Source organism: Symphalangus syndactylus, chromosome 14, assembly GCF_028878055.3.
Source record: "Symphalangus syndactylus isolate Jambi chromosome 14, NHGRI_mSymSyn1-v2.1_pri, whole genome shotgun sequence".
In the NCBI taxonomy this organism is placed as follows: Eukaryota; Metazoa; Chordata; class Mammalia; order Primates; family Hylobatidae; genus Symphalangus; species Symphalangus syndactylus.
This window is the reverse complement of record NC_072436.2, coordinates 24,908,054-24,930,722: the sequence shown is the minus strand read 5'-3', so window position 1 is coordinate 24,930,722 and position 22,669 is coordinate 24,908,054. Positions and strand designations below refer to the sequence as shown.

Sequence of the window (22,669 nt, the reverse complement as noted above, 5' to 3'; positions counted from 1 at the left end):
ATCACAGGGATACAGGGTCAGGCCCTCCACAAGAGGTGGAGGAGTAGAGTCTTCTCTAAACTCCCCCAGGGAAAGGGAGACACCCTTTCCCGGTCTGCTAAGTAGTGGGTGTTTTTCTTTGACACTGACGCTACCGCTAGGCCACGCTCCGCTTGGCAATGGGCATCTTCCCAGACGCTGGCATTACTGCTAGACCAAGGAGCCCTCTGGTGGCCCTGTCCGGGCATAACAGAAGGCTCGCACTCTTGTCTTCTGGTCACTTCTCACTATGTACCTTCGGTTCCTATCTCTGTATGGCCTGGTTTTTCCTAGGTTATGATTATAGAGCGATAAAGAGTAATTGCTACAAACTAATGATTAATGATATTCATATATAATCATGTCTATGATTTAGATCTAGTATAACTCTTGTTGTTTTATATGTTTTATTATACTGGAACAGCTCATGCCCTTGGTCTCTTGCCTCAGCACCTGGGTGACTTGCCGCCCACAGTAAAACAGGAATGTTAAAGGGAGAATTACAGGACCAAATCAGTCCTTGTGCCAAAAAAACCTTCCAAGAGTGGTTGAATACCCTTTCATGCCACTTTCTTTAATGGATATTCTGTGTCTCTCTTTTAATTTAATTTTTATGGGTTTGGCTGTGACCACTCTCCCTGGCTTCCCTTGGGCCCAAACATCTCTCCTTACCTGCATGAGAATTTCTTCTGGAATGTCCTGAACCTCTTCGTTTTCTGGTTGGAGCAGGAGTATTTGAAACCTGCAAACTTGTTCAGAAGGAATCATTATATCTAGGCATCTGGAGGGAAAGACAAGTTGAGCATACAATTTGGCAAGCAAATCCCAGCCCAGGAGGGGCACTGGGCATTAAGCATGTACAAGAAACTATGCCCTAGGCTAGTCTCTCCTAAATGGTAACCTAAGGATTGTAGAAAAGGGTAATGGTGTCTCCCAATATCCGTGTAACAGTAATGGTTTTTCCCAAAGTTGGAGAGAGACAATTGTTAATTACTTAATATGTGGCACTGTGTCAACTAAAAAGTCAATCATTCTGTTCCCCACTGTCAATTTTATCTAGGAATCCTGTGGGGATATAGCCACTGGTTGCTCCAAGTCTAAGGGAGTCCCTGGGACACATCAGTCTTCATCTAAACATTATTCTCTCTCCTCATCTGATTTTGAGGGAGGCTGCACTTGCCAGCTGCTTTGGTCAATTTGGGACAGCCCTTTTTCCAGTGTCCCTCCTTCTTATAATAGGCACATTGTTTTTTTTTTTCTGAAGGGGGTGTGAACCGCTCTTTGATTTCTTCCTTTTCCCCTAGGTTGGTAGTCAAGCACAGCCACCAGCGAGTTACTTGTTGCTTCAATTTGCACTTTCCTGAGCCTCATCCTGAGCATAGCATACTTTAAAAGCTAAGTCCACTAAATGTGAGATTGGCAACCCAAGGATCCCATTTACCTTTTGCAGTTTTCTTTGAATATCAGGGCACTGTGGCTGATAAAGGTCACATTGACCATTCTCGGACTGTCCGGTGCCTCAGGGTTAGTTAGCGTCAACCTACTTTCCACATGTCTGATGGAGTCCTTCTAGGAATTACAAAGGGTCCTCATATGCTTGCCGCTGTATTTCCTGTACCTTATTGAGGCTGTTAACCTGAGTAACCCCTTTCTTCAAACCTTCAAGGATGCAGTTCTCATAGTGCCCTAAGTGGGAAAGGCCCCATCATTTACATCCCAACTGGTCTCTGCGTTAGGGACTGAGTCTATTGGCCAGGGGTGATTGTTTCCCGCCTCCAGATGGAGCCGGTTTGCTTCTTGCCTAGCCTTTTCTGTGACTACATGCCTTTCTTCTGCTGTGAGCAGCACTTTAGCAAAGTGAGTATCTGCCCTTGTGGGGTGGTAGATCAGAAATACAGACAAGAATAGCCCAGCCATTTGCTTGGGTTGGGATAGGGGGGATTACTGTTTTTCCACCTGAACAGCTCCAAAGTGGGAAAAGGAAATGTAACCATGTTGTGCCAACCTGTTGTCCATTCAAGTCCCACAGTGGGGAATTGACACAGAGGAAACTGCCCTACTAAGGGACCAGTGGGTCCCAGGCCAAATTGGGTTTCCTGTCAGTTGCAGGAAGGGGAGACCACAACCTGTCCTAATTCCATGGGGAGGACAGGTTTGGGAGTGTTCCCCTCCTGCTCCAGACAATCCCATAAGGAGGTGGAGGTGCTGGAGCCATAGCTGACTGGGGGGCAGAGGATCAGGATGATTATTCAGGGGATTCAAAGCACCAAGCAGTGCCCTGTCTTCCCCATCTAATGGTGGGAGTCTAAAACCTTAGGTTTGGGCTGTTTTTTCTTTTGCAGCATCAAATTACACCTCTTTTGAGTAGGTTCACTCTGATACAAGAGTATAAAAGCCTGGACATATAGGATTGCATCCTATTTTCTCTGCTCTTACAGAATAGTTCCAGTTGTATTATAGTAGCATAACTTAAAGAACTGTTTGTCAGCCATTTTTTCCCAAATTCTAAGGCATATTGAGGCCAAGCAGCGTTACAATTAAAAAAATTTTATTTTTCTTCATGGGCTCATAGCTGAAAATGGCCCAGTTCTGGAGAATGCAGCCAATGATGCTACTCTCTGGGATCAATTCCAAATTTGCCCTGTTCAGTCTTTTCACATAACACCACACACACACACACACACACACACACACACACACACACACATCCCGCAAACCAAACAACAACAACAAAACAAAACAAAATCACAAACAGAAAACCAAACTCCCTACAGGAGAGCAAACAAGCAAATGGGCATAGTCCACCATTCTATTACTCCCCCAAAAGGGCCCTCTTCACAATGCAAGCAGAGAGAGTGAGATAGCTGTGTGCACCGCAGTGACTTACCCTTCAGACCAAAACCGGAAGTCCAGATAGCAGTCTGAGATGTTTCTCTGCTTTAAGCTTCTAGAGTACCAACAGCAGCCTACGCTGACCTAGAAGAGCAACTTTAGGGCCCCCCTGACCAACACACTTGGGCAGCTGCTGCGGCACTCATTCGCCTAACCTGACCGGGGCCTACAGCCATGCTAGCCCTGGCATGGTTGCCAAAATCTGTTGCAGAACCCCAAAAGTTAGGTTCAAGTACCTGATGTGCAGTAAGCCAGACACTGACACATTGGTGCTTCAGAGCAGAGAAAGGTTTATTCAATTTGACCAAAGCATGAGGGTGGGAGAGGCAAATTCTCAAATTCAGCCTCCCTTTGCACGTAACCGGTGGCTTTTATGAGTAAGGTAGGTATATGGGAAGTGAGATCCCCTGATTATCAAAGCTGCTTGCATCCCTTGGCCAGTCAAAGTTCTGGGTGCCATCAAGGAGGTCAGCATAACCCAGGGATCATTGTTCTTTACAAGAAAAACAAGTTCATTAATCTTGCAGGCTGCCCCTGGGGATTAGGATATGAAGTTAATCACTTACTAATGACTACCCTTTACCAAAGTGACTACGTGCAAGCAATCCTGCCTGGAGGAAGTTAAGGACAAAGAGAAAGGAAAATAAGTAAAACCTACATGATTTTTATAACATAGGCTTGATCACAATGCTATCTTTCATCTAAGTGATGGCTATACAATTTTTCTCTGCTTGCCACATTTAACAGAGATATAAAAGTTCTTGCTAAAAGGCTAGTCTTGTAGAGTATGTCATGAAGGCTCATCATGAATACATCATGAAGCCCACTTGGGAAGAAATTGGAGCAAGACAACTGGCGAGGCAGAAAGAACAAGCAGGGGCAGACATGGAAATGCAGCTAGTCTGTTTTAAAGAGCCCCTGGGCAGGCAACTTCTGAGAAGGACACTGTCAGCAGAAGTGCCATCATATAAACACTACACCTTCAAGAAAGTTTCCTGACCCTGTTGTCCCCTCTGTGTCCTCCTCATTTCAGTTAACATGGCCTGTTAAAAAAAATCTTGCCACCATTAGGTGTTTCATGTCTTATTTATTTAACACACTTGTTCTGTGTCTGGCTAAGAGGACCAGCAACTCTTTGTTTAAAAATATCTTTAGGCTGGACACAGTGGCTTATGCCTGTAATCCCAACAGTTTGGGAGGCCAAGATCACCTGAGCTCAGGAGTTTGAGACCAGCCTGCCCCACATGGCAAAACCCCATCTCTACTAAAAATACAAAAATTAGCTGGGTGTGATGGCGCTCACCTCTAATCCCAGCTACTTGGGAGGCTGAGGCAGGAGAATCGCTTGAACCTGGGAGGCGGAGGTTGCAGTGAGCCGAGATCACCCCACTACACTCCAGCCTGGGCCATGGAGTGAGACTCTGTCTCAAAATAATATATATAATATACAATTTAAAAATAATAATAAGGTCTTTAGTGGTCTGTTTAGGTTTTAAAATTCTTTTATTATTCATAAACACCTATGAGTTGTTTACAATTCAAATAGCTCCACTGAGATTATCATGGAAAGGGGCGGTCTTCCACCTTACTCCTGGTTATCATTTCCCGAAGGCAGCCACTTTAAGTATTTTTGCATTATTTATTGGCATTTGCCTCCATATTTAAATAATGTGCTTATATTGCCACTTCTTGATTTTTCCATTTGTGTTATTACCTGTTGATTTCCTCCTATGGTAGATAAGAATTTAGCTCTTTCATAATATCCACCCACACCACACCACAGTTGTTTTTCAACCTTTGGTTAAGTCAGCGTTCTAAGTTCATGTTATTTACTAGCTAAATATTCATCATGAGCCATACTGTACCATGATTGTGTTTCTCAGACCACTTTTCCCCCTTCACTTTTACTTCATTTGTTTGCCTCTTTTCCTATGGATTGATGATGAATTCATCCCCCAAATCTCTGATAGCATCATGTAATCTTGTATATACATCAAATTCTTTTTTTTTTTCTTAATCTTTCCTGGTTCCCCTGTTCTGGGTTCAGTGCTATATTCGTTTACTAGGGCTACCATAGCAAAGTACCACAGACTGGGTGGCTTAAATAAGAGAAATTAATTTTCTCACAATTCTGGAGATGGAAAGAGCAAGGTGTCGGCAGGGTTGGTTTCTTCAGAGGCCTCTCTTCTTGTCTTATAAATGGCCATCTTCCTGTGTCTTCACATGGTCTTCCCTTTGTGTCTCTCTGTGTCTAAATTTCCTTACCTTAAAAAGATGCTAATTGGAATGGGACCTCAATTTAAAAGAAAAAAAAAGAAAAAGGACGCTGGTCATATTGGATTGGGGCCCACCCTAGTGACTTCACTTTTACTTATTTACCTCTTTAAAGGCCCATTTCCAAATACAGTCACATACTGAGATACTGTGGTTAGAACTTTAACATGACTTTTGGAATGACACAACTCAGCCCAGAACAGGCACCTTGGTTATTCTTTTTTTTTGAAGACAAGGTCTCACTCTGTTGCCCAGGCTTGAGTTCAGTGGTGTGATCTTGGCTCACTGTAGCCTCCGCCTCCTGAGTTCAAGCGATTCTCCCACCTCAGCCTCCTGAGCAGCTAGGATTACAGGCATGCACCACCACACCCAACTAATTTTTTTAATTTTTGGTAGAGAGTGGGTTTCACCATGTTGGCCAGGCTGATCTCGAACTCCTGACCTCAAGTGATATGCTCGCCTTGGCCTCCCAAAGTGCTGGGATTACAGGTGTGAGCCACTGCACCTTGGTTATTCTCTAGACCTCAGGCATAGCTTCTGCCCTGGGATTTCTCTTTACCTTCACCCTGGTCATTTCTTCCTCTCCTGTCTCCTGGATCCCATAGCTGCCGCTTTTTGGTTTACTTTCCTGTTTGGTGGAGTATATCTTTCAGCTTCCCAGGCAAGGTCATTGGGATATAAACTTTTCAAGACCTTTGCCTGAGTAAAATGGGTTTATTTTACTCTTTCACTCCGTTGATAGTTTGATCGTGGAATTGTAGGTAAGCAGTTTTTTTGTTGTTTTTTTTTTTGTTTGTTTGTTTTGAGACGGAGTCTCGCTCTGTCGCCCAGGCTGGAGTGCAGTGGCGCAATCTCGGCTCACTGCAAGCTCCGCCTCCCGGGTTCATGCCATTCTCCTGCCTCAGCCTCTCCGATTAGCTGGGACTACAGGCGCCCGCCACCACGCCCGGCTAATTTTTTGTATTTTTAGTAGAGACGGGGTTTCACCGTGGTCTCGATCTCCTGACCTCGTGATCCACCCGCCTCGGCCTCCCAAAGTGCTGGGATTACAAGCGTGAGCCACTGCGCCCGGCCAGGTAAGCAGTTTTAAATGCATTTATTCATTGTTGTTCTAGATTTCATCTCTGCTGTTGAAATCCTATGCTATCCTGACTGCAGAGCTTTTATTTGTGACCTGTAATTTTCCTCTCTGTCAGCTTTAGGATCTTTATCTCAGGTGTTTTGAAATTTCATGTCATGCCTTAGTGGGTGCTTTTTTTTTTTGATACAGTCTCACTCTGTCGCCCAGGCTGGAGTATAGTAGCATGATCTCGGCTCACTGCAACCTCCGTCTCCCAGGTTCAAGCGATTCTCTTGCCTCAACCTCCCAAGTAGCTGGGACTACAGGCACATGCCACCACGCCTGACTAATTTTTGTATTTTTGGTAGAGACGGGGTTTCACCACATTGGCCAGGCTGGTCTCAAACTCCTGACCTCAAGTGATCCGTCCGCCTCGGCCTCCTAAAGTGCAGAAATCATAGGTGTGAGTCAACGACCCCAGCCAGTGTGGGTGCTTTTTAATTCATAATACTAAATATTTAGTGAGCTTTTTCAATCTGGCAAGTTATGTGCTTCAGTTCTGGGATATTTCGATTTTAATCACATTTCTTTGTGGGGGGGGAGTTTTATTAGTTGAATGTGGGATTTTCTGAAATGTACCTCTAAGTTTTTTTTTTTCTCTTGTTTTCCATTTTTAACCTTTTGCCTTTTTTTAAAATTTAGGATGATTTTCTCAGCTTTATTTTCTACCTTTCTTTTGGCTATCAACATTTTCTGCTATATATATTTTTTCTGCTCTATGATTTTAATTTCCAAGAGCTAGCTCATTTTTTTTTTCTGGAAAAAATGCTATTAGAAAATGAATTCATTATCTCTCTAATGTCAATTATTTCTACATTTCTTCTGTTCCCTGAATCAACTTTTTTTTTTCTTTCTTCCCCGTCCCCTGTTTGTTTATACCTCTGTCTCTGCTCTTAGAAGTGTTGTTGAAATGCCTGATGTCCATGTTTACCGCTCATTTGTCCGTACTTAACATTGAGGCACTAAAAGTTGATGATGGACACTCTAGTCTTGTCATGGTGGCCTTGTAATAAGGTGGTTAGTCAGCTTGGTTTTTGTTTACTTTCCTCCTGCTGCACACATTTAAGTTTTATTTTTCTCCACTCTGACAGTTACCATCTTTGAAATTTTAATTTTTGTTCACCACAAACACTTCTACTATGGAAGGGAGGCCCCTTCTAGTATGCTGTATGAACCTCCTTTCCGATGTAATTCTAGCAACTGCCCCAGAATTATGTCCTGAAAACAAGCTGATTTTTGTTTTTCCCTTTGGGAATCTTGAATGGTTTCTGGCCTTCAGAACCCATTTTCAGTTCCTTGTCAAGGCTTTGTGTGATCGGACTCCAAGCTGAGTTTACAAAGCCCTGTACTGTATTCCACTCCATATCTCAGGATGCCAGCCATTTCCTGAGTACATTGTGTTACATGCGCTTATGCCACCATGTCCTTTGTCTTTCAGATTGTTCTCCTGGCTATAATTTCTCTCCTGTGGCCTCTGTGAGCACATCATTCACATTCTTTAAGCCCATTTCCTTAGTAAAGCCTTCTCTCCCACCCTACATTACTCACAAACAGCCTACCCTTCCAGGTGGATGATTCCTCTCTCGGCAAGGTACCTTGTGTCATTATTTAGCATTTGTTTCATTTATATCTCATCCTGTATGAAACACAGATTCTAGAGCACTGTCTCAGATTCCATCAACCCCATCAACTCCTTGAGCTTCTGCTGACAGGTTTAAGGCAATGATCCAGAAGTATGGAGGAGTCAGCTCCCTCTGGAGGGCCTTGATTAGTGAAATGCAGAGGACAGGAGGGAGCCTGGCAGGCAAACGCCCCCTCCTGTCTCCCTCCTGTGAACTCCTCTCGGCCATGGTTTTGCCTTGCATGCCTTCCAGAGAAGACACACAGGTTGTCTGGCAAATGTGTTTGGCTAAGTAAATGCACTGGCAAACACTCCATGTGTCTTCCTGGCTCACTGTGAAGCCTGCGGTGAGGTAATGCATTACATCACATTGCTATGCATCGTTCCTTGCCTCACTTACCTTTTTCCTCGCCCTCACCTCTCTGTTCTTACATATCCTAAATAAAATACCAGTGCTTACATGTGCCGTGTTGGTGTGCTGCACCCATTAACTCGTCATTTACATTAGGTATTTCTCCTAATGCTATCCCTCCCCCATCCCCCCACCCCATGACAGGCCCTGGTGTATGATGTTCCCCGCCCTGTGTCCAAGTGTTCTCATTGTTCAATTCCCACCTATGAGTGAGAACATGCAGTGTTTGGTTTTCTGTCCTTGTGATAGTTTGCACAGAATGATGGTTTCCAGCTTCATCCATGTCCCTAGAAAGGACATGAACTCATCCTTTTTTATGGCTGCATAGTATTCCATGGTGTATATGTGCCACATTTTCTTAATCCAGTCTATCATTGATGGACATTTGGGTTGTTACATATGTACCAAACCTGCACGTTGTGCACATGTACCCTAGAACTTAAAGTATAATAAAAATAAATAATAAATAAAATAAAATACCAGTGCTTTAATCCTTGCCTTGGGCTCTGCTTTCTAGAGGACCTAGGCTAAGACACCCAGATATTTGTTTAAAAATCTGACAGTCATAAGTGTTTAATCATTCAGCCATGTGTATGACAGCTGGAAGTACCACATCTCTGACTGATTTGACATTGAAGTCCTACAAATATTTATACCTTTTAAGAATATAGAAATATCAGTTACATCCAACATAACAATTGATCAAGAATTACAAGTTTCATTTTCAAAGTTATTTTCACAAGACATGGGGATCATGTTTGGAGTCTGGGTATCTTACCTGACCCATTTGTTCAGATAACACTTCCAAGGTTAGATTCATTTTAACACATGGTAACAGTTATGCATATTTATGCAAGTCTATATATTGCAGAGAAGAGTAAAGTTGATATTGTTTTGAAAGCTCTCATCTAATACCTTATCAAATTAGATCTTTTGAACTAATTTTATGGTACATAATACTTGCAAGCCATAAGGGATCATTTTTACCTCTGAGGTGACTTAAAAAATAGTCAAATATAAAATTCACCTCTTTTAGTGTACAGTTATACAAATTTTGACAAACGCATAGTTTTATAACCATCACCATCACCACCGCAATCAAAATATACAACCATTCCATCATCCCCTAAAATTCCCTCATGGCATTTTGTAGCAATCCATTCCCACCAACCCCAGACTTTGGCAAATGCTGACCTATTTTCTGTCCCTATAGTTTTTCTTTTTCTAGAATGTTGTATAAATGGAATAACAGAGCATGTAGCCTTCCGAATGTGGCTTCTTTCATTTAGTATAATGCTGTTGAGCTTCATCCATGTTGCTGAGTAGATCAATAGTTCATTCCCTTTTGTTGCTGAGTATGCTGTGGATATACCACAATTTGTTTTCCATCTACTAGTTGAAGGATATTTGGGTTATTTACCAATATTGGAATTTTGAACAAAGCTGCCATAAACATTTGCATAGAGATCTTTGGGTGAATTGTTTTTATTTCCCTTGTACTGGGATTGCTGTTGTGGGGTAAGTGTATATTTAATTTTATAAGAAACTGCCAAACTTTTGCAAAATGTCTGTATTACATAGCATCCCCGTGAATAAGCTATGAGAGCTCCAGTTGCTTACATCCTCACCAATACTTAGTGTTGTTAGTTCTTTTTAATTTTAGCTGTTCCAACAAAAAGATGTAGTGTCTTGTGTTTCTTAAACAGCCTTAGAGAGATAATTGACATGCAATATGCTGTATATTTTTATAAGCATACAATTAGATTCACATGACCTATACACATCCATGAAGCCATTACCATAATCAAGGTAGAACGCATCTATTACCCCACAGTTCCCCCACGCTCCTTTGTAATCCTCTCTTTGCATCCTAGAACCCCTACTCAAGCGACCACTGATCTGTTGTCACCATAGAGTAGTTTTACATAAACGGAATCATATAGTATGCACTCTTTTTATGTCTGGCTTCTTTTATTTGGCATAATTATTTTGAGATTTCATCCATGTTGCTGTATATAGCATAGCTGGCTTCTTTTTATTGCTGAGTTGCAGTCATTGTATGGATGTGTGACACTTTGTTTATCCATTTGCTCAAACGTTTGGGTTGTGGGTTGTTTCCAGCTTTTAATAGTTAGAAACAAGCTGCTATGAACTGAGACAACTTTTTTTTTTTTTTTTTTTTTGGAGATGGAGTCTCACTCTGTCACCCAGGCTGGGGTGCAGGGTGCAATTCTGGCTCACTGCAACCTCTGCCTCCTGGTTTCAAGCGATTCTCCTGCCACAGCCTCCCGAGTAGCTGGGATTACACGCATGCGCCACCATGCCCAGCTAATTTTGTATTTTTAGTAGAGACGGGGTTTCACCATGTTAGCCAGGCTGATCTTGAACTCCTGACCTCAGGTGATCCATCTGCCTGGGCCTCCCAAAGTGCTGGGATTACAGGCATGAGCCACCACGCCCGGCCAAGACAACTGTTTTATTTTTATTCCATGGGAGTCTGCTTGATATGAGACAACAATTTTTATGTCTGTTTTCAAATCAACTTTATTGAGGCATAATTTGTAGTTTATAAAATATGCTCTTCTAGCCTGGGCATGGTGGCTCATGCCTGTAATCCCAGCACTTTGGGAGGCCAAGATGGGCGGATCACAAGATCAGGAGTCTGAGACCGGCCTGCCAGCAAGGTGAAGCCCCGTCTCTACTAAAAATACAAAAATTAGCCAGGCATGGTGGCGCACCTGTAATCCCAGCTACTCGGGAGGCTGAGGCAGGAAAATCGCTTGAACCTGGGAGGCGGAGGTTGCAGTGAGCCAAGATCGTGCCACCGCACTCCAGCCTGGGTAATAAAGCAAGACTCTGTTTCAGAAAAAAAAAAAATTACATATATATTTAAAAATATGTTAAATATATATTATATATAATATACTCTTCTAAAGTGCACCGAATTTGATGAATTGTAATAAATTCATACTTCCTTGTAACTGACACCACATCAAGATATAGAACATTGGCTTCACCCTAAAGGTTCCCTTTGGGTCCTTTCCGGTCAGTGTCTCCCACTTCCCTATCCCAAGCAACCACTGATTTGCTTTCAGTCACTCCATAATAAATCTGTAATCTCTAGCATTTTGTAGAAATGAAATCATATGGTAATTTATTTTATTTTTTTTTTGAGACAGAATCTTGCTCTGTCACCAAGGCTGGAGTGCAGTGGCACGATCTTGGCTCACTGCAACTTCTGCCTCCCGGGTTGAAGCGATTCTCCTGCTTCAGCCTCCCGAGTAGCTGGGATTACAGATGCCTGCTACCACACCCGGCCAATTTTTGTATTTTTTGGTAGAGACAGGGTTTCACCATGTTGGCCAAGCTGGTCTCAAACTCCTGACCTCAGGTGATCTTCCCGCCTCGGCCTCCCAAAGTGCTGGGATTACAGGCTTGAGCCACCACGCCCAGCCTAGTAATTAATTTTAGATTGTCATTTTGCTGAGCACATTTTGAAGACTCATCCATGTTGCAAGTATTGTTGGAAGTATCTGCAGTTCATTCATACAGGTATCTCACTGTATGAATTTGCCACAATGTGTTTATCAATGTATTGTTGGGCATTGGTTATTTCCAGTTTTTGGCTATTATGAGTAAAGTTGATATGAACATTCAAGAACAAGCTGCAGGACAGTTCTCCAGGTCACCTTAGACTCGCCCAGTTCTTCCCTCTTTCTCACGTGTGTTCTCAAAAATAACTGTAGAATGTGCTGGGAATGCAACATCCTGTGATAAAGAGGGACTGACAAGAACAGCTCAGGCTCTCTCTGTTCCTGTCTGCCTCTGAGAAACAAGACGTCCATCAACACTTTTGCCCAGCGTGTCATGTGGTCCCTAGGGTATTAAATCCAGTGTGGGATGCTTTCTAGTGTCCCTCAGCTGCAGTGCAAGTGGGACACATGCCCCACTTGTGAGAATCCATCTACCCTCGGTAGCTTTCTTGAGCCTTGGGAGATTGGCTCACAATGAATTCCGGGCTTCTGTTGTGCCTCAGGGCCAGTCTGTAAGTAATAAACCCACTTCATGTAACTTGCATGTGGGCATTCCATCTCACCATCTCATTGGACTCAGGCAAGTTGATAACCAGTGCACAATGAGCCTGCTTCACAAAATTGACACAACAAACAGGGTTCAGTCTGACAGAACCATGTTTTCCTGGTGAAAGGAGGTGGTGATGTCAACCTGCGGGTGCAGAGGCTGGACTTGCAGCTGGACATTTTATGGGAAAGGAGGGGTGATACGTGGGACATTAGGTCACATGCAAACACACCCTGTGGATGTGACTGAGCTGGCTAAATGGGTGGAAGCAGAGAGAAAGTAAGGTGGAGCTGAAATGCCACACAGGATCCCTTGGTTGTTAGCCACTTATGTGATTGCTCATTTCCAGGGCTGGCGATTGGGGACCCAAACATACCCTAAGGCACTTAAGAGAAAGAAGAGGGATGAGGTACTCACATGGTCCCTGAAGCATCTGAGAGGAACCACATGCACAACGTGGCCCGTCACAGAAAGGGAGACTCAAGTCTAAAGGACTACAGTCTTAGACATGGAGAAAGGCCAAGGAAGTCACATGCATCTTGGTTGATGAATATATTTGATAAAGGGACATTGCAAACCCAAATGTCTTGGGCTGTATGGCATGGGTAGGAATGGGGCCAAGGTCTCTGGATCCCCACCAGAGGCCAATGGCTCTATACTCCTATTAAGATAAAATGGGGCCAGGTTCAGTGGCTCATACCTATAATTCCAGTACTTTGTGGGGCCAAGGCAGGAGGATCCCTTGAGCCCAAGACTTAGAGACCAGCCAAAGCAACAAAGTGCTTTTCTCTTAAGTGCCTTAGGGTATGTTTGGGTCCCCAATTGCCAGCCCTGGAAATGAGCAATCACATAAGTGGCTAACAACCAAGGGATCCTGTGTGGCATTTCAGCTCCACCTTACTTTCTCTCTGCTTCCACCCATTTAGCCAGCTCAGTCACATCCACAGGGTGTGTTTGCATGTGACCTAATGTCCCACGTATCACCCCTCCTTTCCCATAAAACCTCGTCTCTACAAAAAATTTAAAAATTAGCCAGGTGTGGTGGTGTGCTTCTGTAATCCCAGCTATGTGGGAGGCTGAGGCTGGAGGATTGTCTGAACCTGGGAGGCTGGGGCTGCACTTCAACCTGGGCAATGGAGAGAGACCCTGTCCCCCCCCCCAAAAAAAAAGATAAAATGGAGAAAGATGGAAATTCTGATTTCTTTGTAGTTCTTGGATACTGAAGGCCACATGACAGAATTTCCAGGTTCCTTTAGGGGAAAAATTAAGCTGGTGACACCAGGAAATTTGGGGATGAACTCGGTGACACATAGTGTTTATCTGCTTGTGGTGCTTATCTGCTTGTGGGTGGAGCCCTCTGGGTCATTTCAGGTGTCAGTGACCATGGTTCCCACCATTGAGTGCTTTATAGTCATTGACATTTTGGTGGCTTGTGGCACAGAACATCACTGCCACCAGAGGGGCAATGACCCCTAACAGCTAAGGATTTGAGCCATAACAGTGGGGCACATCCCCTCCCACCTACCACCATATCTTGCCACATTTTTACTGACTCATGGGCCATTGCCAACAGCCTAGCCATCTTGTTAGGGGAATGGCAGCAGTGATTGGACTATTGAAAGATTCCATGTGTGGGGACAAGGGCTATGGCAACAGCTTGCTGTTGGAAGGGACTCTATATGCCACTCGTGGACGCTCTGACTACCATAGCTGCCCTTGAGAGGACTTATGTTATGTTTTTGGATACCCCATGGGACTTCACTCTGACCAAGGAAAATCCTCACTGCCCAAGCAACATGACAGTGGGCACACTCTCATGCAATACAATGGGTTTTCCATGCACTCTGTCATCCATAGGCCAATGGAGCCATTGAATGATGGACCAGTGAACTCACAAAGCAACTGAATAAAGGACATCAGGACAGCCTGTTAGTGGGGTGGCACCTCGACCTGACTAGGGCAGCGTGGACACTAAGCACTGTACTCCAATGCAAGGGAAACACAGCACTGCACACATCTTGAAAAACACTGAGCTTGGTGTGGATAGAGGTGGACCAGGTGACTGCCTGATGAGGCTGCACCTGTGAAATTCCAATCTCAGTGTTCCCAACCATTCTCTTTTCTTTTTCCATTTACAGTGCACATCCTGTAGGTGGCCGGTGGTTCAGGCTGCCAGAGCACCACAGACAGGCCCCTCTGACTCTAATCTAGAGGTGATACTTCTCCCAAGTGCTTCTCTTCTATGAAATCCACAGGGATACAGGACAGGACCAAGGAGTACCAGGGTGCTAGGCTTAGTGGCACCAGGAACACCTGATCCTTCCATACAGGTGGGTAACCTTATCAGACATGTCGAGTTTGTACAAGACAAACCTTCCTGGACTGAACGACTGAAACCAAAAGGCCTAGGTCATGCAACAAGCGGAATGGGTAGTCTCGGGACTGCAGCAGTCAGACTGGGACACTACACTCAGCCCAACGTCTATCACATAGGTAGGGAATACCCGAGGATGCAGGAAGTGTAAGGGGCAGGGCACTAACCTATCAGTCTGCTTTTTCCACAAGGACGTGACTGCAGAGGCCTAGAAGCATAACGCCTTTGTTAGGCTCTCCCAAGCTGTGGCTACCAAAGGAAAGTGCTGGATCTGTCATCCCAGACCCCATTATGTCACAGGCTACAGCAACCTTCTTGTCCTGCCAGTAGTAAACTCTACCAGCATTATAGTGGCACAGTAAATACCAACAGAACCTGAGCCCTGGCTTACTGAGTGAGGATCTAACACCTGCCACATGGGAGGGAGATAGACTTAATTGGCCTAAGGTGGCAAAACATCATGACAACTAATAAAACCTTGGTGGGCTGGTACTTTTGACCCATTATCTTACCTGGATCACTGGATCCTGGACTAGGTTGCTGCTCCAGGCAGACCTGATCAGCCTGTTTGTGACATAGTCCTCCTGGGCCTAGTAAAATGTATTCTGGCTATGGCTCAACAATGTTGCACTGACATTGTGTCTGTCAAGGTGTTACGTCGATCTGATAAGCAAACTTCTGCCTCCAGATACTAGGAGGTTGGTGGGCATATGAAATGGATTAGCTTTGCTAAAAGGGATCATCTGGGTTAAGGGCATAGACTTCAGGACAGTTTTCCAGGTGGCCTTGGACCAATTTAGTTCTCTCTCCTTTCTCACTTGTGGTTCTCTAGGATAACTGTAGAATGTGCTGGGAATGTAGCATCCTGTGATAAAGAGAGACTAACCAGAACAGCCAGGGCCCCGTTCCAGTGTCTCCTAGAAATAGAATGTCCTTCATATATATATATATACATATATATATATACACACATATATATATACATATATATACACACACATATATACATATATATACACATATATATACACATATATATACATATATATACACATATATATACATATATACACATATATACATATATATACATATATACACATATATATACATATATACACATATATATACATATATACACATATATATACATATATATACACATATATACATATATACACATATATATACATATACACACATATATACATATATACACATCTATATATACATATATATACACACACACACACACATATATATATATATATATATATATATATATATATTTTTTTTTTTTCGAGAGGGAGTTTCACTCTTGTTGCCCAGGCTGGAGTGCAATGGCGCGATCTCGGCTCATGGCAACCTCTGCCTCCCCGGATCAAGCGATTCTCCTGCCTTAGTCTCTTGAGTAGCTGGCATTACAGGCATGAGCCACCATGCCTGGCTAATTTTTTATTTTTTGGTAGAGACGGGGTTTCTCCATGTTGGTCAAGCTGGTCTCGAACTCCCGACTTCAGGTGATCTGCCTGCCTCGGCCTCCCAGAGTGTTGGGATTACAGGAGTGAGCCACCGCACCTGGCTGAATGTTCTTCATGTTTTAGCCCAGTGTGTCATGCCTCACCACCTCTTCCCCCTGCCCCTGCCCCCTGCAATTAGGCTGTTCTTGCATTGCCACAAAGAAATACCTGAGACTGGGTAATTTATATAGAAACGAGGTTAAATTGGCTCATGTTTCTGCAGGCTGTACAGGAAGCATAGTACCACCATCTGTTTGGCTTCTGAGGAGGCCCTAGGGAGCTTTTACTATTGGCAGAAGGAGAAGGGAGAGCAGGCACATCACATGGTGAGAACTGGAGCAAGAGACAGTGTGTGTTGGGGGATGCCACACACTTCTAAATAACCAGATCTCCCTGGCACTCACTCACTATTGCAAAGACACCAAGCCAGGAGAGATCCACTTCCATGACCCAAACACCTCCCATCAGGTCCCACTCCAACAATGGGGACCACAATTCAACATGACATTTGGCAGGAACATATATTCAATCTATCCCTGGACCCCCAAATCTCATGTCCTTCTCACATTGCAAAATATAATCATGCCTTCCCAATCATCTCCCAAAATTTTAACTTGTTCCAGCATTAAACTCAGAAGTCCAAAGTGTCACAGGAGACATGGCCCAGAAAAAGAACTAATCCCAGCACCTTGGGAGGCCAAGGCGGGCGGATCACGAGGTCAGGTGATCCAGACCATCCTAGCTAACACGGTGAAACCCCGTCTCTACTAAAAATACAAAAAATTAGCGGGGTATGGTGGCTGTAGTCCCAGCTGCGCGGGAGGCTGAGGCAGGAGAATGGCTTGAACCTGGAGGTGGAGGTTGCAGTGAGCTGAGATTGCGCCACTGCACTCCAGCCTGAGTAACACAGTGAGACTCTGTCTCAAAAAACAAAGAAATCTCCAGCAGCGGAAATGTATGTAGAACTCATTTTGGTCAGAACTTTTTCTTGTACAGGAAGAAACTGAGGACGCTCAGTGCAACGCCCAACACAGGTTAAGACAAAGCCGAGACTCAAAATCAGACCCCAGCTTCCGGTCCCAGCCCATAGATTCTTCCATTTCCTTCGCCGGAAGTGATATACAGCCCCTGTTCTCCTTCGTGTCCGTTGACGGGTCCCAGGCTGGGGAGGCGGAAGAATGGGCGGGACCACGGGCGGAAGCACCCCTCCTACCGGGACCCGGAAAAACATGGCCACACCGAGCCGGCCTATCCGGAAACTGGTTCGAAGAAGACGGGGATTGGCTATCGCTTCCGGAAGTTACGAGCTTTGTTTCGGAGCGGGATCTCTTCCGAGACGCCCTGGGGGCCGGATGGTGAGTTTTCTTTGCGCTCTAACGGGCAGGCTCGGGAGGGGAAGGGTCCGGGCAGTTTTTAGTAGTGTCTTTGGGACAACGGCTGCGGGTTCTTAAGCTGGTATTTCTCAAGCGCCAGCGAGGCCAGCCCCTGGGAATGCAGCGCGAGAATGATAGAGTCAGTCTGTCCCCTCAAGAAATACAGTTTAGTGAGGAGACATGCAGCGGATAGGCGCAGGATTCTTTAAAGTTGTGATTGGGCCCAAAAAGGAGCTAGTCCTCAGACTAAAAAGAGCCTTAGTCCCGGGGTTCTGGGCGCTGTAGTAAATGGACTCCAAATGGAGTTGAAGGGAGGGAGGAGTGCGTCAGGCGGAGATGAAAGGAGAGAGGGAACTACCTGTCCGATAGGGCAGAATCGGGGAGAAAGCTTGGTGATTTGAGCTTAGAGAAGGCCATTGCGGCGGTAGCAGGAGAGGCAGGGACCAGATCGTAGAGTATGGAACACCGTGACACAAAGTTGGGGCTTTATCATAAGAGCAGCAGAATGACAAGATCTGATGTACATTTTGAAAGGATCACTGTAACTGCTGGTGACGACTGGATTATAGGAGGGCAGGAATTGTGAGAAACCACTCAGGAGGCTACTGCTGTAGATGAGCGATGTGACCTAGCGTATGGGAGAGAAGTGGACGAATCAAAGGTATATTTAGCAGGTGAAAATTTAGGACTTTACGGATTAGATATAGGATTTGAGTGACAGTTTGGGTCCTCAACGATGATTCCAAGTTTCTGGCCTGAGTGAGTGAATTACGCTAAGCAACAACAAAGTATTTTGAGGTTTTCTAAGGGTTCTTCCCCCCACTCAGTGTTAAAAAGCATATTTTTTTCCTTTCTTGTTATGTGTACTCATGTCACTGTAGAAAATTCAGAACATACATAACAAAATGCTTTCTTTTATATAAAGGACAGTAAAAATCACCTCAACCTCACTACCCAAGATGGTCATATTTTAGTGTTTCTTTCGTGTATTTTTAAAAAATATGTGTATCTTTTTATATAATTGGGATCCTACTGATTATATCTTTCTGTATCCATTTTTTCCATCTTAGCATGACTAATGATTGAACTGTGTGCCAGGATATTGTTCACAAATTTTTTTTTCCTGTTTGTAACATAAAAAGCCACATTAATTCTAAATAAGAGATAACATTAACTTTTTGGTGTATTTTCTTTTTAATATTTGTTTAAAAGCCTTTTTAAAAACCCACATTTTGGCCAGTTTGTGTTTTGTTTTCCATTCAGATGTTTTTACTTAATGTTATTTATTGCCGTTTTTACACACCGTCAAGACCACATGTTTTAATGGTTGTTAAATAACAACTAATCCCATCATTAGCTAGATAGGTATTTTCTTTTTTTTTTTTTTTTTGAGACGGAGTCTCTCTCTGTCGCCCAGGCTGGAGTGCAGTGGCGCAATCTCGGCTCACTGCAAGTTCCGCCTCCCGGGTTCACGCCATTCTCCTGCCTCAGCCTCTCCGAGTAGCTGGGACTACAGGCGCCCGCCATCACGCCCGGCTAATTTTTTTCTATTTTTAGTAGAGACGGAGTTTCACCGTGGTCTCGATCTCCTGACCTCGTGATCCACCCGCCTCGGCCTCCCAAAGTGCTGGGATTACAAGCGTGAGCCACCGCGCCCGGCCTAGATAGGTATTTTCAACCTTTTACTGTTAAAATAATGAGAGGAACATCTTATATAATTATTAGATTCCTAATGACTTCCATCAGAAAGAGTTCTAGAAATATAATCTGCCAGGTAAAAGGATAAAATGAGTCTCAAATTGCCCCACCAAAATATTTTATTAAGAATTTGATAGAAATTGTTTTAAAGAAATTTTTGCAATACATAATTTTTCCATTCAAAGATATGGTCATGTCTTTCTAGTTATTCAAGTTGTCTTTTATGTTTCTTTTATGTCTTTATGTGTAATAACCTATCCTTTTCTTGTTAAGCTATGTCCAAGAAAGGAGCAATATTGATTATTTAATAATTGTACCCTCTCTGCTTAATTTCCATGCGTGGAATGAATATCTCTGGGTCAAGTGTGATACTTTATTTTTATACTTAAAGTTCTAGGGTACATGCGCACAATGTGCAGGTTTGTTACATCTGTATACATGCGCCATGTTTGTATGCTGCACCCATTAACTCATCATTTACATTAGGTATATCTCCTAATGCTATCCCTCCCCCCTATTTTTTTTTTTGAGACAGAGTTTCACTCTTGTTGCCCAGGCTGGGGTGCAATGGTGTGATCTCGGCTCCCTGCAACCTCTGCCTCCCAGGTTCAAGCGATTCTCTTGCCTCAGCCTCCTGAGTAGCTGGGATTACAGGCATGCACCATCATGCCTGGCTCATTTTTTTGGTATTTTTAGTAGAGACGGGGTTTCTCCATGTTGGTCAGGCTGGTCTCGAACTCCCAGCCTCAGGTGATCCACTCGCCTCGGCCTCCTAGAGTGCTGAGATTACAGGCATGAGCCACCACACCCAGCCTACTTTATTCTTCAAAATTATTTTCTTCCTTAATATTTATGTCTAGGCCTTCCTAAAATATAAATAAAATGATGAGATCAGGAAGTTAAAAAGACTAAGATAGAGTAAGAATTCATTGATACCATAAGCAACCTCTGGTTTAAAATATTCCTGACATTCTGCTCCTACTTGTCTGCTGGGGAAGCAGCCCTTCAACCATGCACCTGAGCCTGCCTCATCTGAACAAACAGCAACCAGCTGGGCCCCTTGGCATTTCCCTGGGGATGACAACAGCACTAGAAACAGCTCAGAAAGGTTAGGAAGACAACATCTCATGAGGATGCCAAATGGGCTTTGGCGATGGATTTTTCTAGTTTAACGCTTTTATCAAGTTACTTTCAAAGTTATTGAATATTTGTTAAGAAATGAGTTCTAATGTTAACTTTTAAACGAAATCTTTTGGTCTTTTCATTTTGTGTGCAGTAGAATCCTGCTTGTCTGTGAAATGCAGTTAACACATCAGCTGGACCTATTTCCCGAATGCAGGGTAACCCTTCTGTTATTTAAAGATGTAAAAAATGCAGGTGACTTGAGAAGAAAGGCCATGGAAGGCACCATCAATGGATCACTGATAAATCCTACAGTGGTAAATATAAATTTTAAGAATGAATGAGCCTGCTGGGTGTGGTGGCTCACGCCTGTAATCCCAGCACTTTAGGAAGCCGAGGCAGGTGGATCACCTGAGGTCAGGAGTTGAAGACCAGCCTGGCCAACATGGTGAAACCCTGTCTCAACTAAAAATACAAAAATTAGCTAGGCGTGGTGGCGGGCGCCTATAATCCTAGCTGCTCGGGAGGCTGAGGCAGGAGAATCATTTGAACCCTGGAGGCAGAGGTTGCAGTGAGCCAAGATTGCACCATTGCACTCCAGCCTGGGTGACAAGAGCAAAAGTCTGTCTGGAAAAAAAAAAAAAAATGGCCAGGCATGGTAGCTCACGCCTGTAATCCCAGCACTTTGGGAGGCCGAGGCGGGCAGATCACGAGGTCATGAGTTTGAGACCAACCTGGCCAATATGGTGAAACCCTGTCTCTACTAAAAATACAAAAATTAGCTGAGCATGGTGGTGGGCAGCTGTACTCAGGAGGCTGAGGCAGGAGAATCGCTTGAGCCTGGGAGGCAGAGGTTGCAGTGAGCCGAGATTGTGCCACTGCACTCCAGCCTGGACAACAGACCAAGACTCCGTCTCAAAAAAAAAAAAAAAAAAAGAATGAGCCGTACGGGCATTTAAGTATACATTAATATTTGTGATGTTATAGGGTAGCCTAAAATTCTGTCACTGTTAGGGAAAAAATTCTTGTCCAAGTCAGATGCAGCCAACTTTGACTATAACAGTGAATAGAGGCAGAAGTGCCAGGTCCTGCCCTAGGAAATAGGAAAGGTTGTGGTCTGGGTCTAATATGGGAAATGCCTGGATCTCCAGCTTCTCATCTTTAAAATGGGCGTACTTAACAAGACAGTCTGTAGAGGAGGAATAGTGTAGTGGTTAAATCCACCCACAGAGGCCAAGGTGGGTGGATTGCTTGAGGCCTGGAGTTTGAGACCAGCCTGGCCTACATAGTGAAACCGTGTCTCTACTAAAAATACAAAAAGTAGCTGGGTGTGGTGGTGTGTGCTGGTAGTCCCAGCTACTCGGGAGGCTGAGGCACAAGAATCACTTGAACCTGGGAGGCGGAGGTTACAGTGAGCTGAGATTGAGCCACTGCATTCCAGCCTGGGTGATGGAGTGAGACTCTTGTCTCAAAAAAAAAAAAAAAAAAAAAAGCACATGCAGTGCGATCATGTTACCAGGAATTAATCCCAGACCTACTACTTAGGCCTTTGAACAAGACATAACCAACCTTTATGTAGTGGTTACTGCATTCCTAGCATTGTTCCAAGTGCTTTACGTATACTAACTCACTTAATCTTCACAACAGCCTATGGAGTGAATACTCTTTCATCGGTCTCTAACAAATAAAATGCTAAGGAACTTGCGTAAGTTCCCTAGGTGATAGGTGACAGAGATGGGATTCAAACCCAGACATTCTTTGCCTCAATTTCCTCATCAATTACATACTACTACTACTACTACCACTACTGCTACTGCTACTACTACTAATAATAGTGTCAATTTCATAGGGTAGTTTTGAGGATTAAAGAAAATAATACAAGTAAAATATTTGGAATATGCTCATGCCCATAATATTAGCCCTCAATTAATGTTATTTAAAAAAATTTTACTATTTGCAGAAGTTCCTTGCAGCTTTAAAATTCTGTGATTTCCTGACTACCCAGGCCCTTGGGATAATAGTTTTATTTTTTATTATTTTTTTTTTGAGACAGTTTCACTCTTGTTGCCCAGGCTGGAGTGCAATGGCACGATCTCGGCTCCCTGCAGCCACCGCCTCATGGGTTCAAGCAATTCTCCTGCCTCAGCCTCCCAAGTAGCTGGGAT

The 22,669-nt window shown here is 43.8% G+C and overlaps 1 protein-coding gene across 7 annotated transcripts in view; it reads left to right on the top strand.

Annotated features, from left to right (window-relative positions):
- TPRKB (TP53RK binding protein) overlaps window positions 1–22,669 on the top strand; it is a 33,091-nt gene that overhangs the window by 7,714 nt on the left and 2,708 nt on the right. The window contains exons 2-5 of one of the 7 annotated variants that reach the window (XM_063617544.1): window positions 14,556–14,747; window positions 17,308–17,666; window positions 18,219–18,345; window positions 20,662–20,821. In XM_063617544.1, the coding sequence (XP_063473614.1) occupies window positions 18,320–18,345; window positions 20,662–20,821 (186 nt within the window). In that variant the 5' untranslated portion in view covers window positions 14,556–14,747; window positions 17,308–17,666; window positions 18,219–18,319. Of the gene's footprint in view, window positions 1–14,555; window positions 14,748–17,307; window positions 17,824–18,218; window positions 18,346–20,202; window positions 20,491–20,658; window positions 20,822–22,669 lie in introns of those variants that run through there. The other 6 variants (XM_055242952.2, XM_055242950.2, XM_055242953.2 and 3 more) reach the window with 6 other exon arrangements.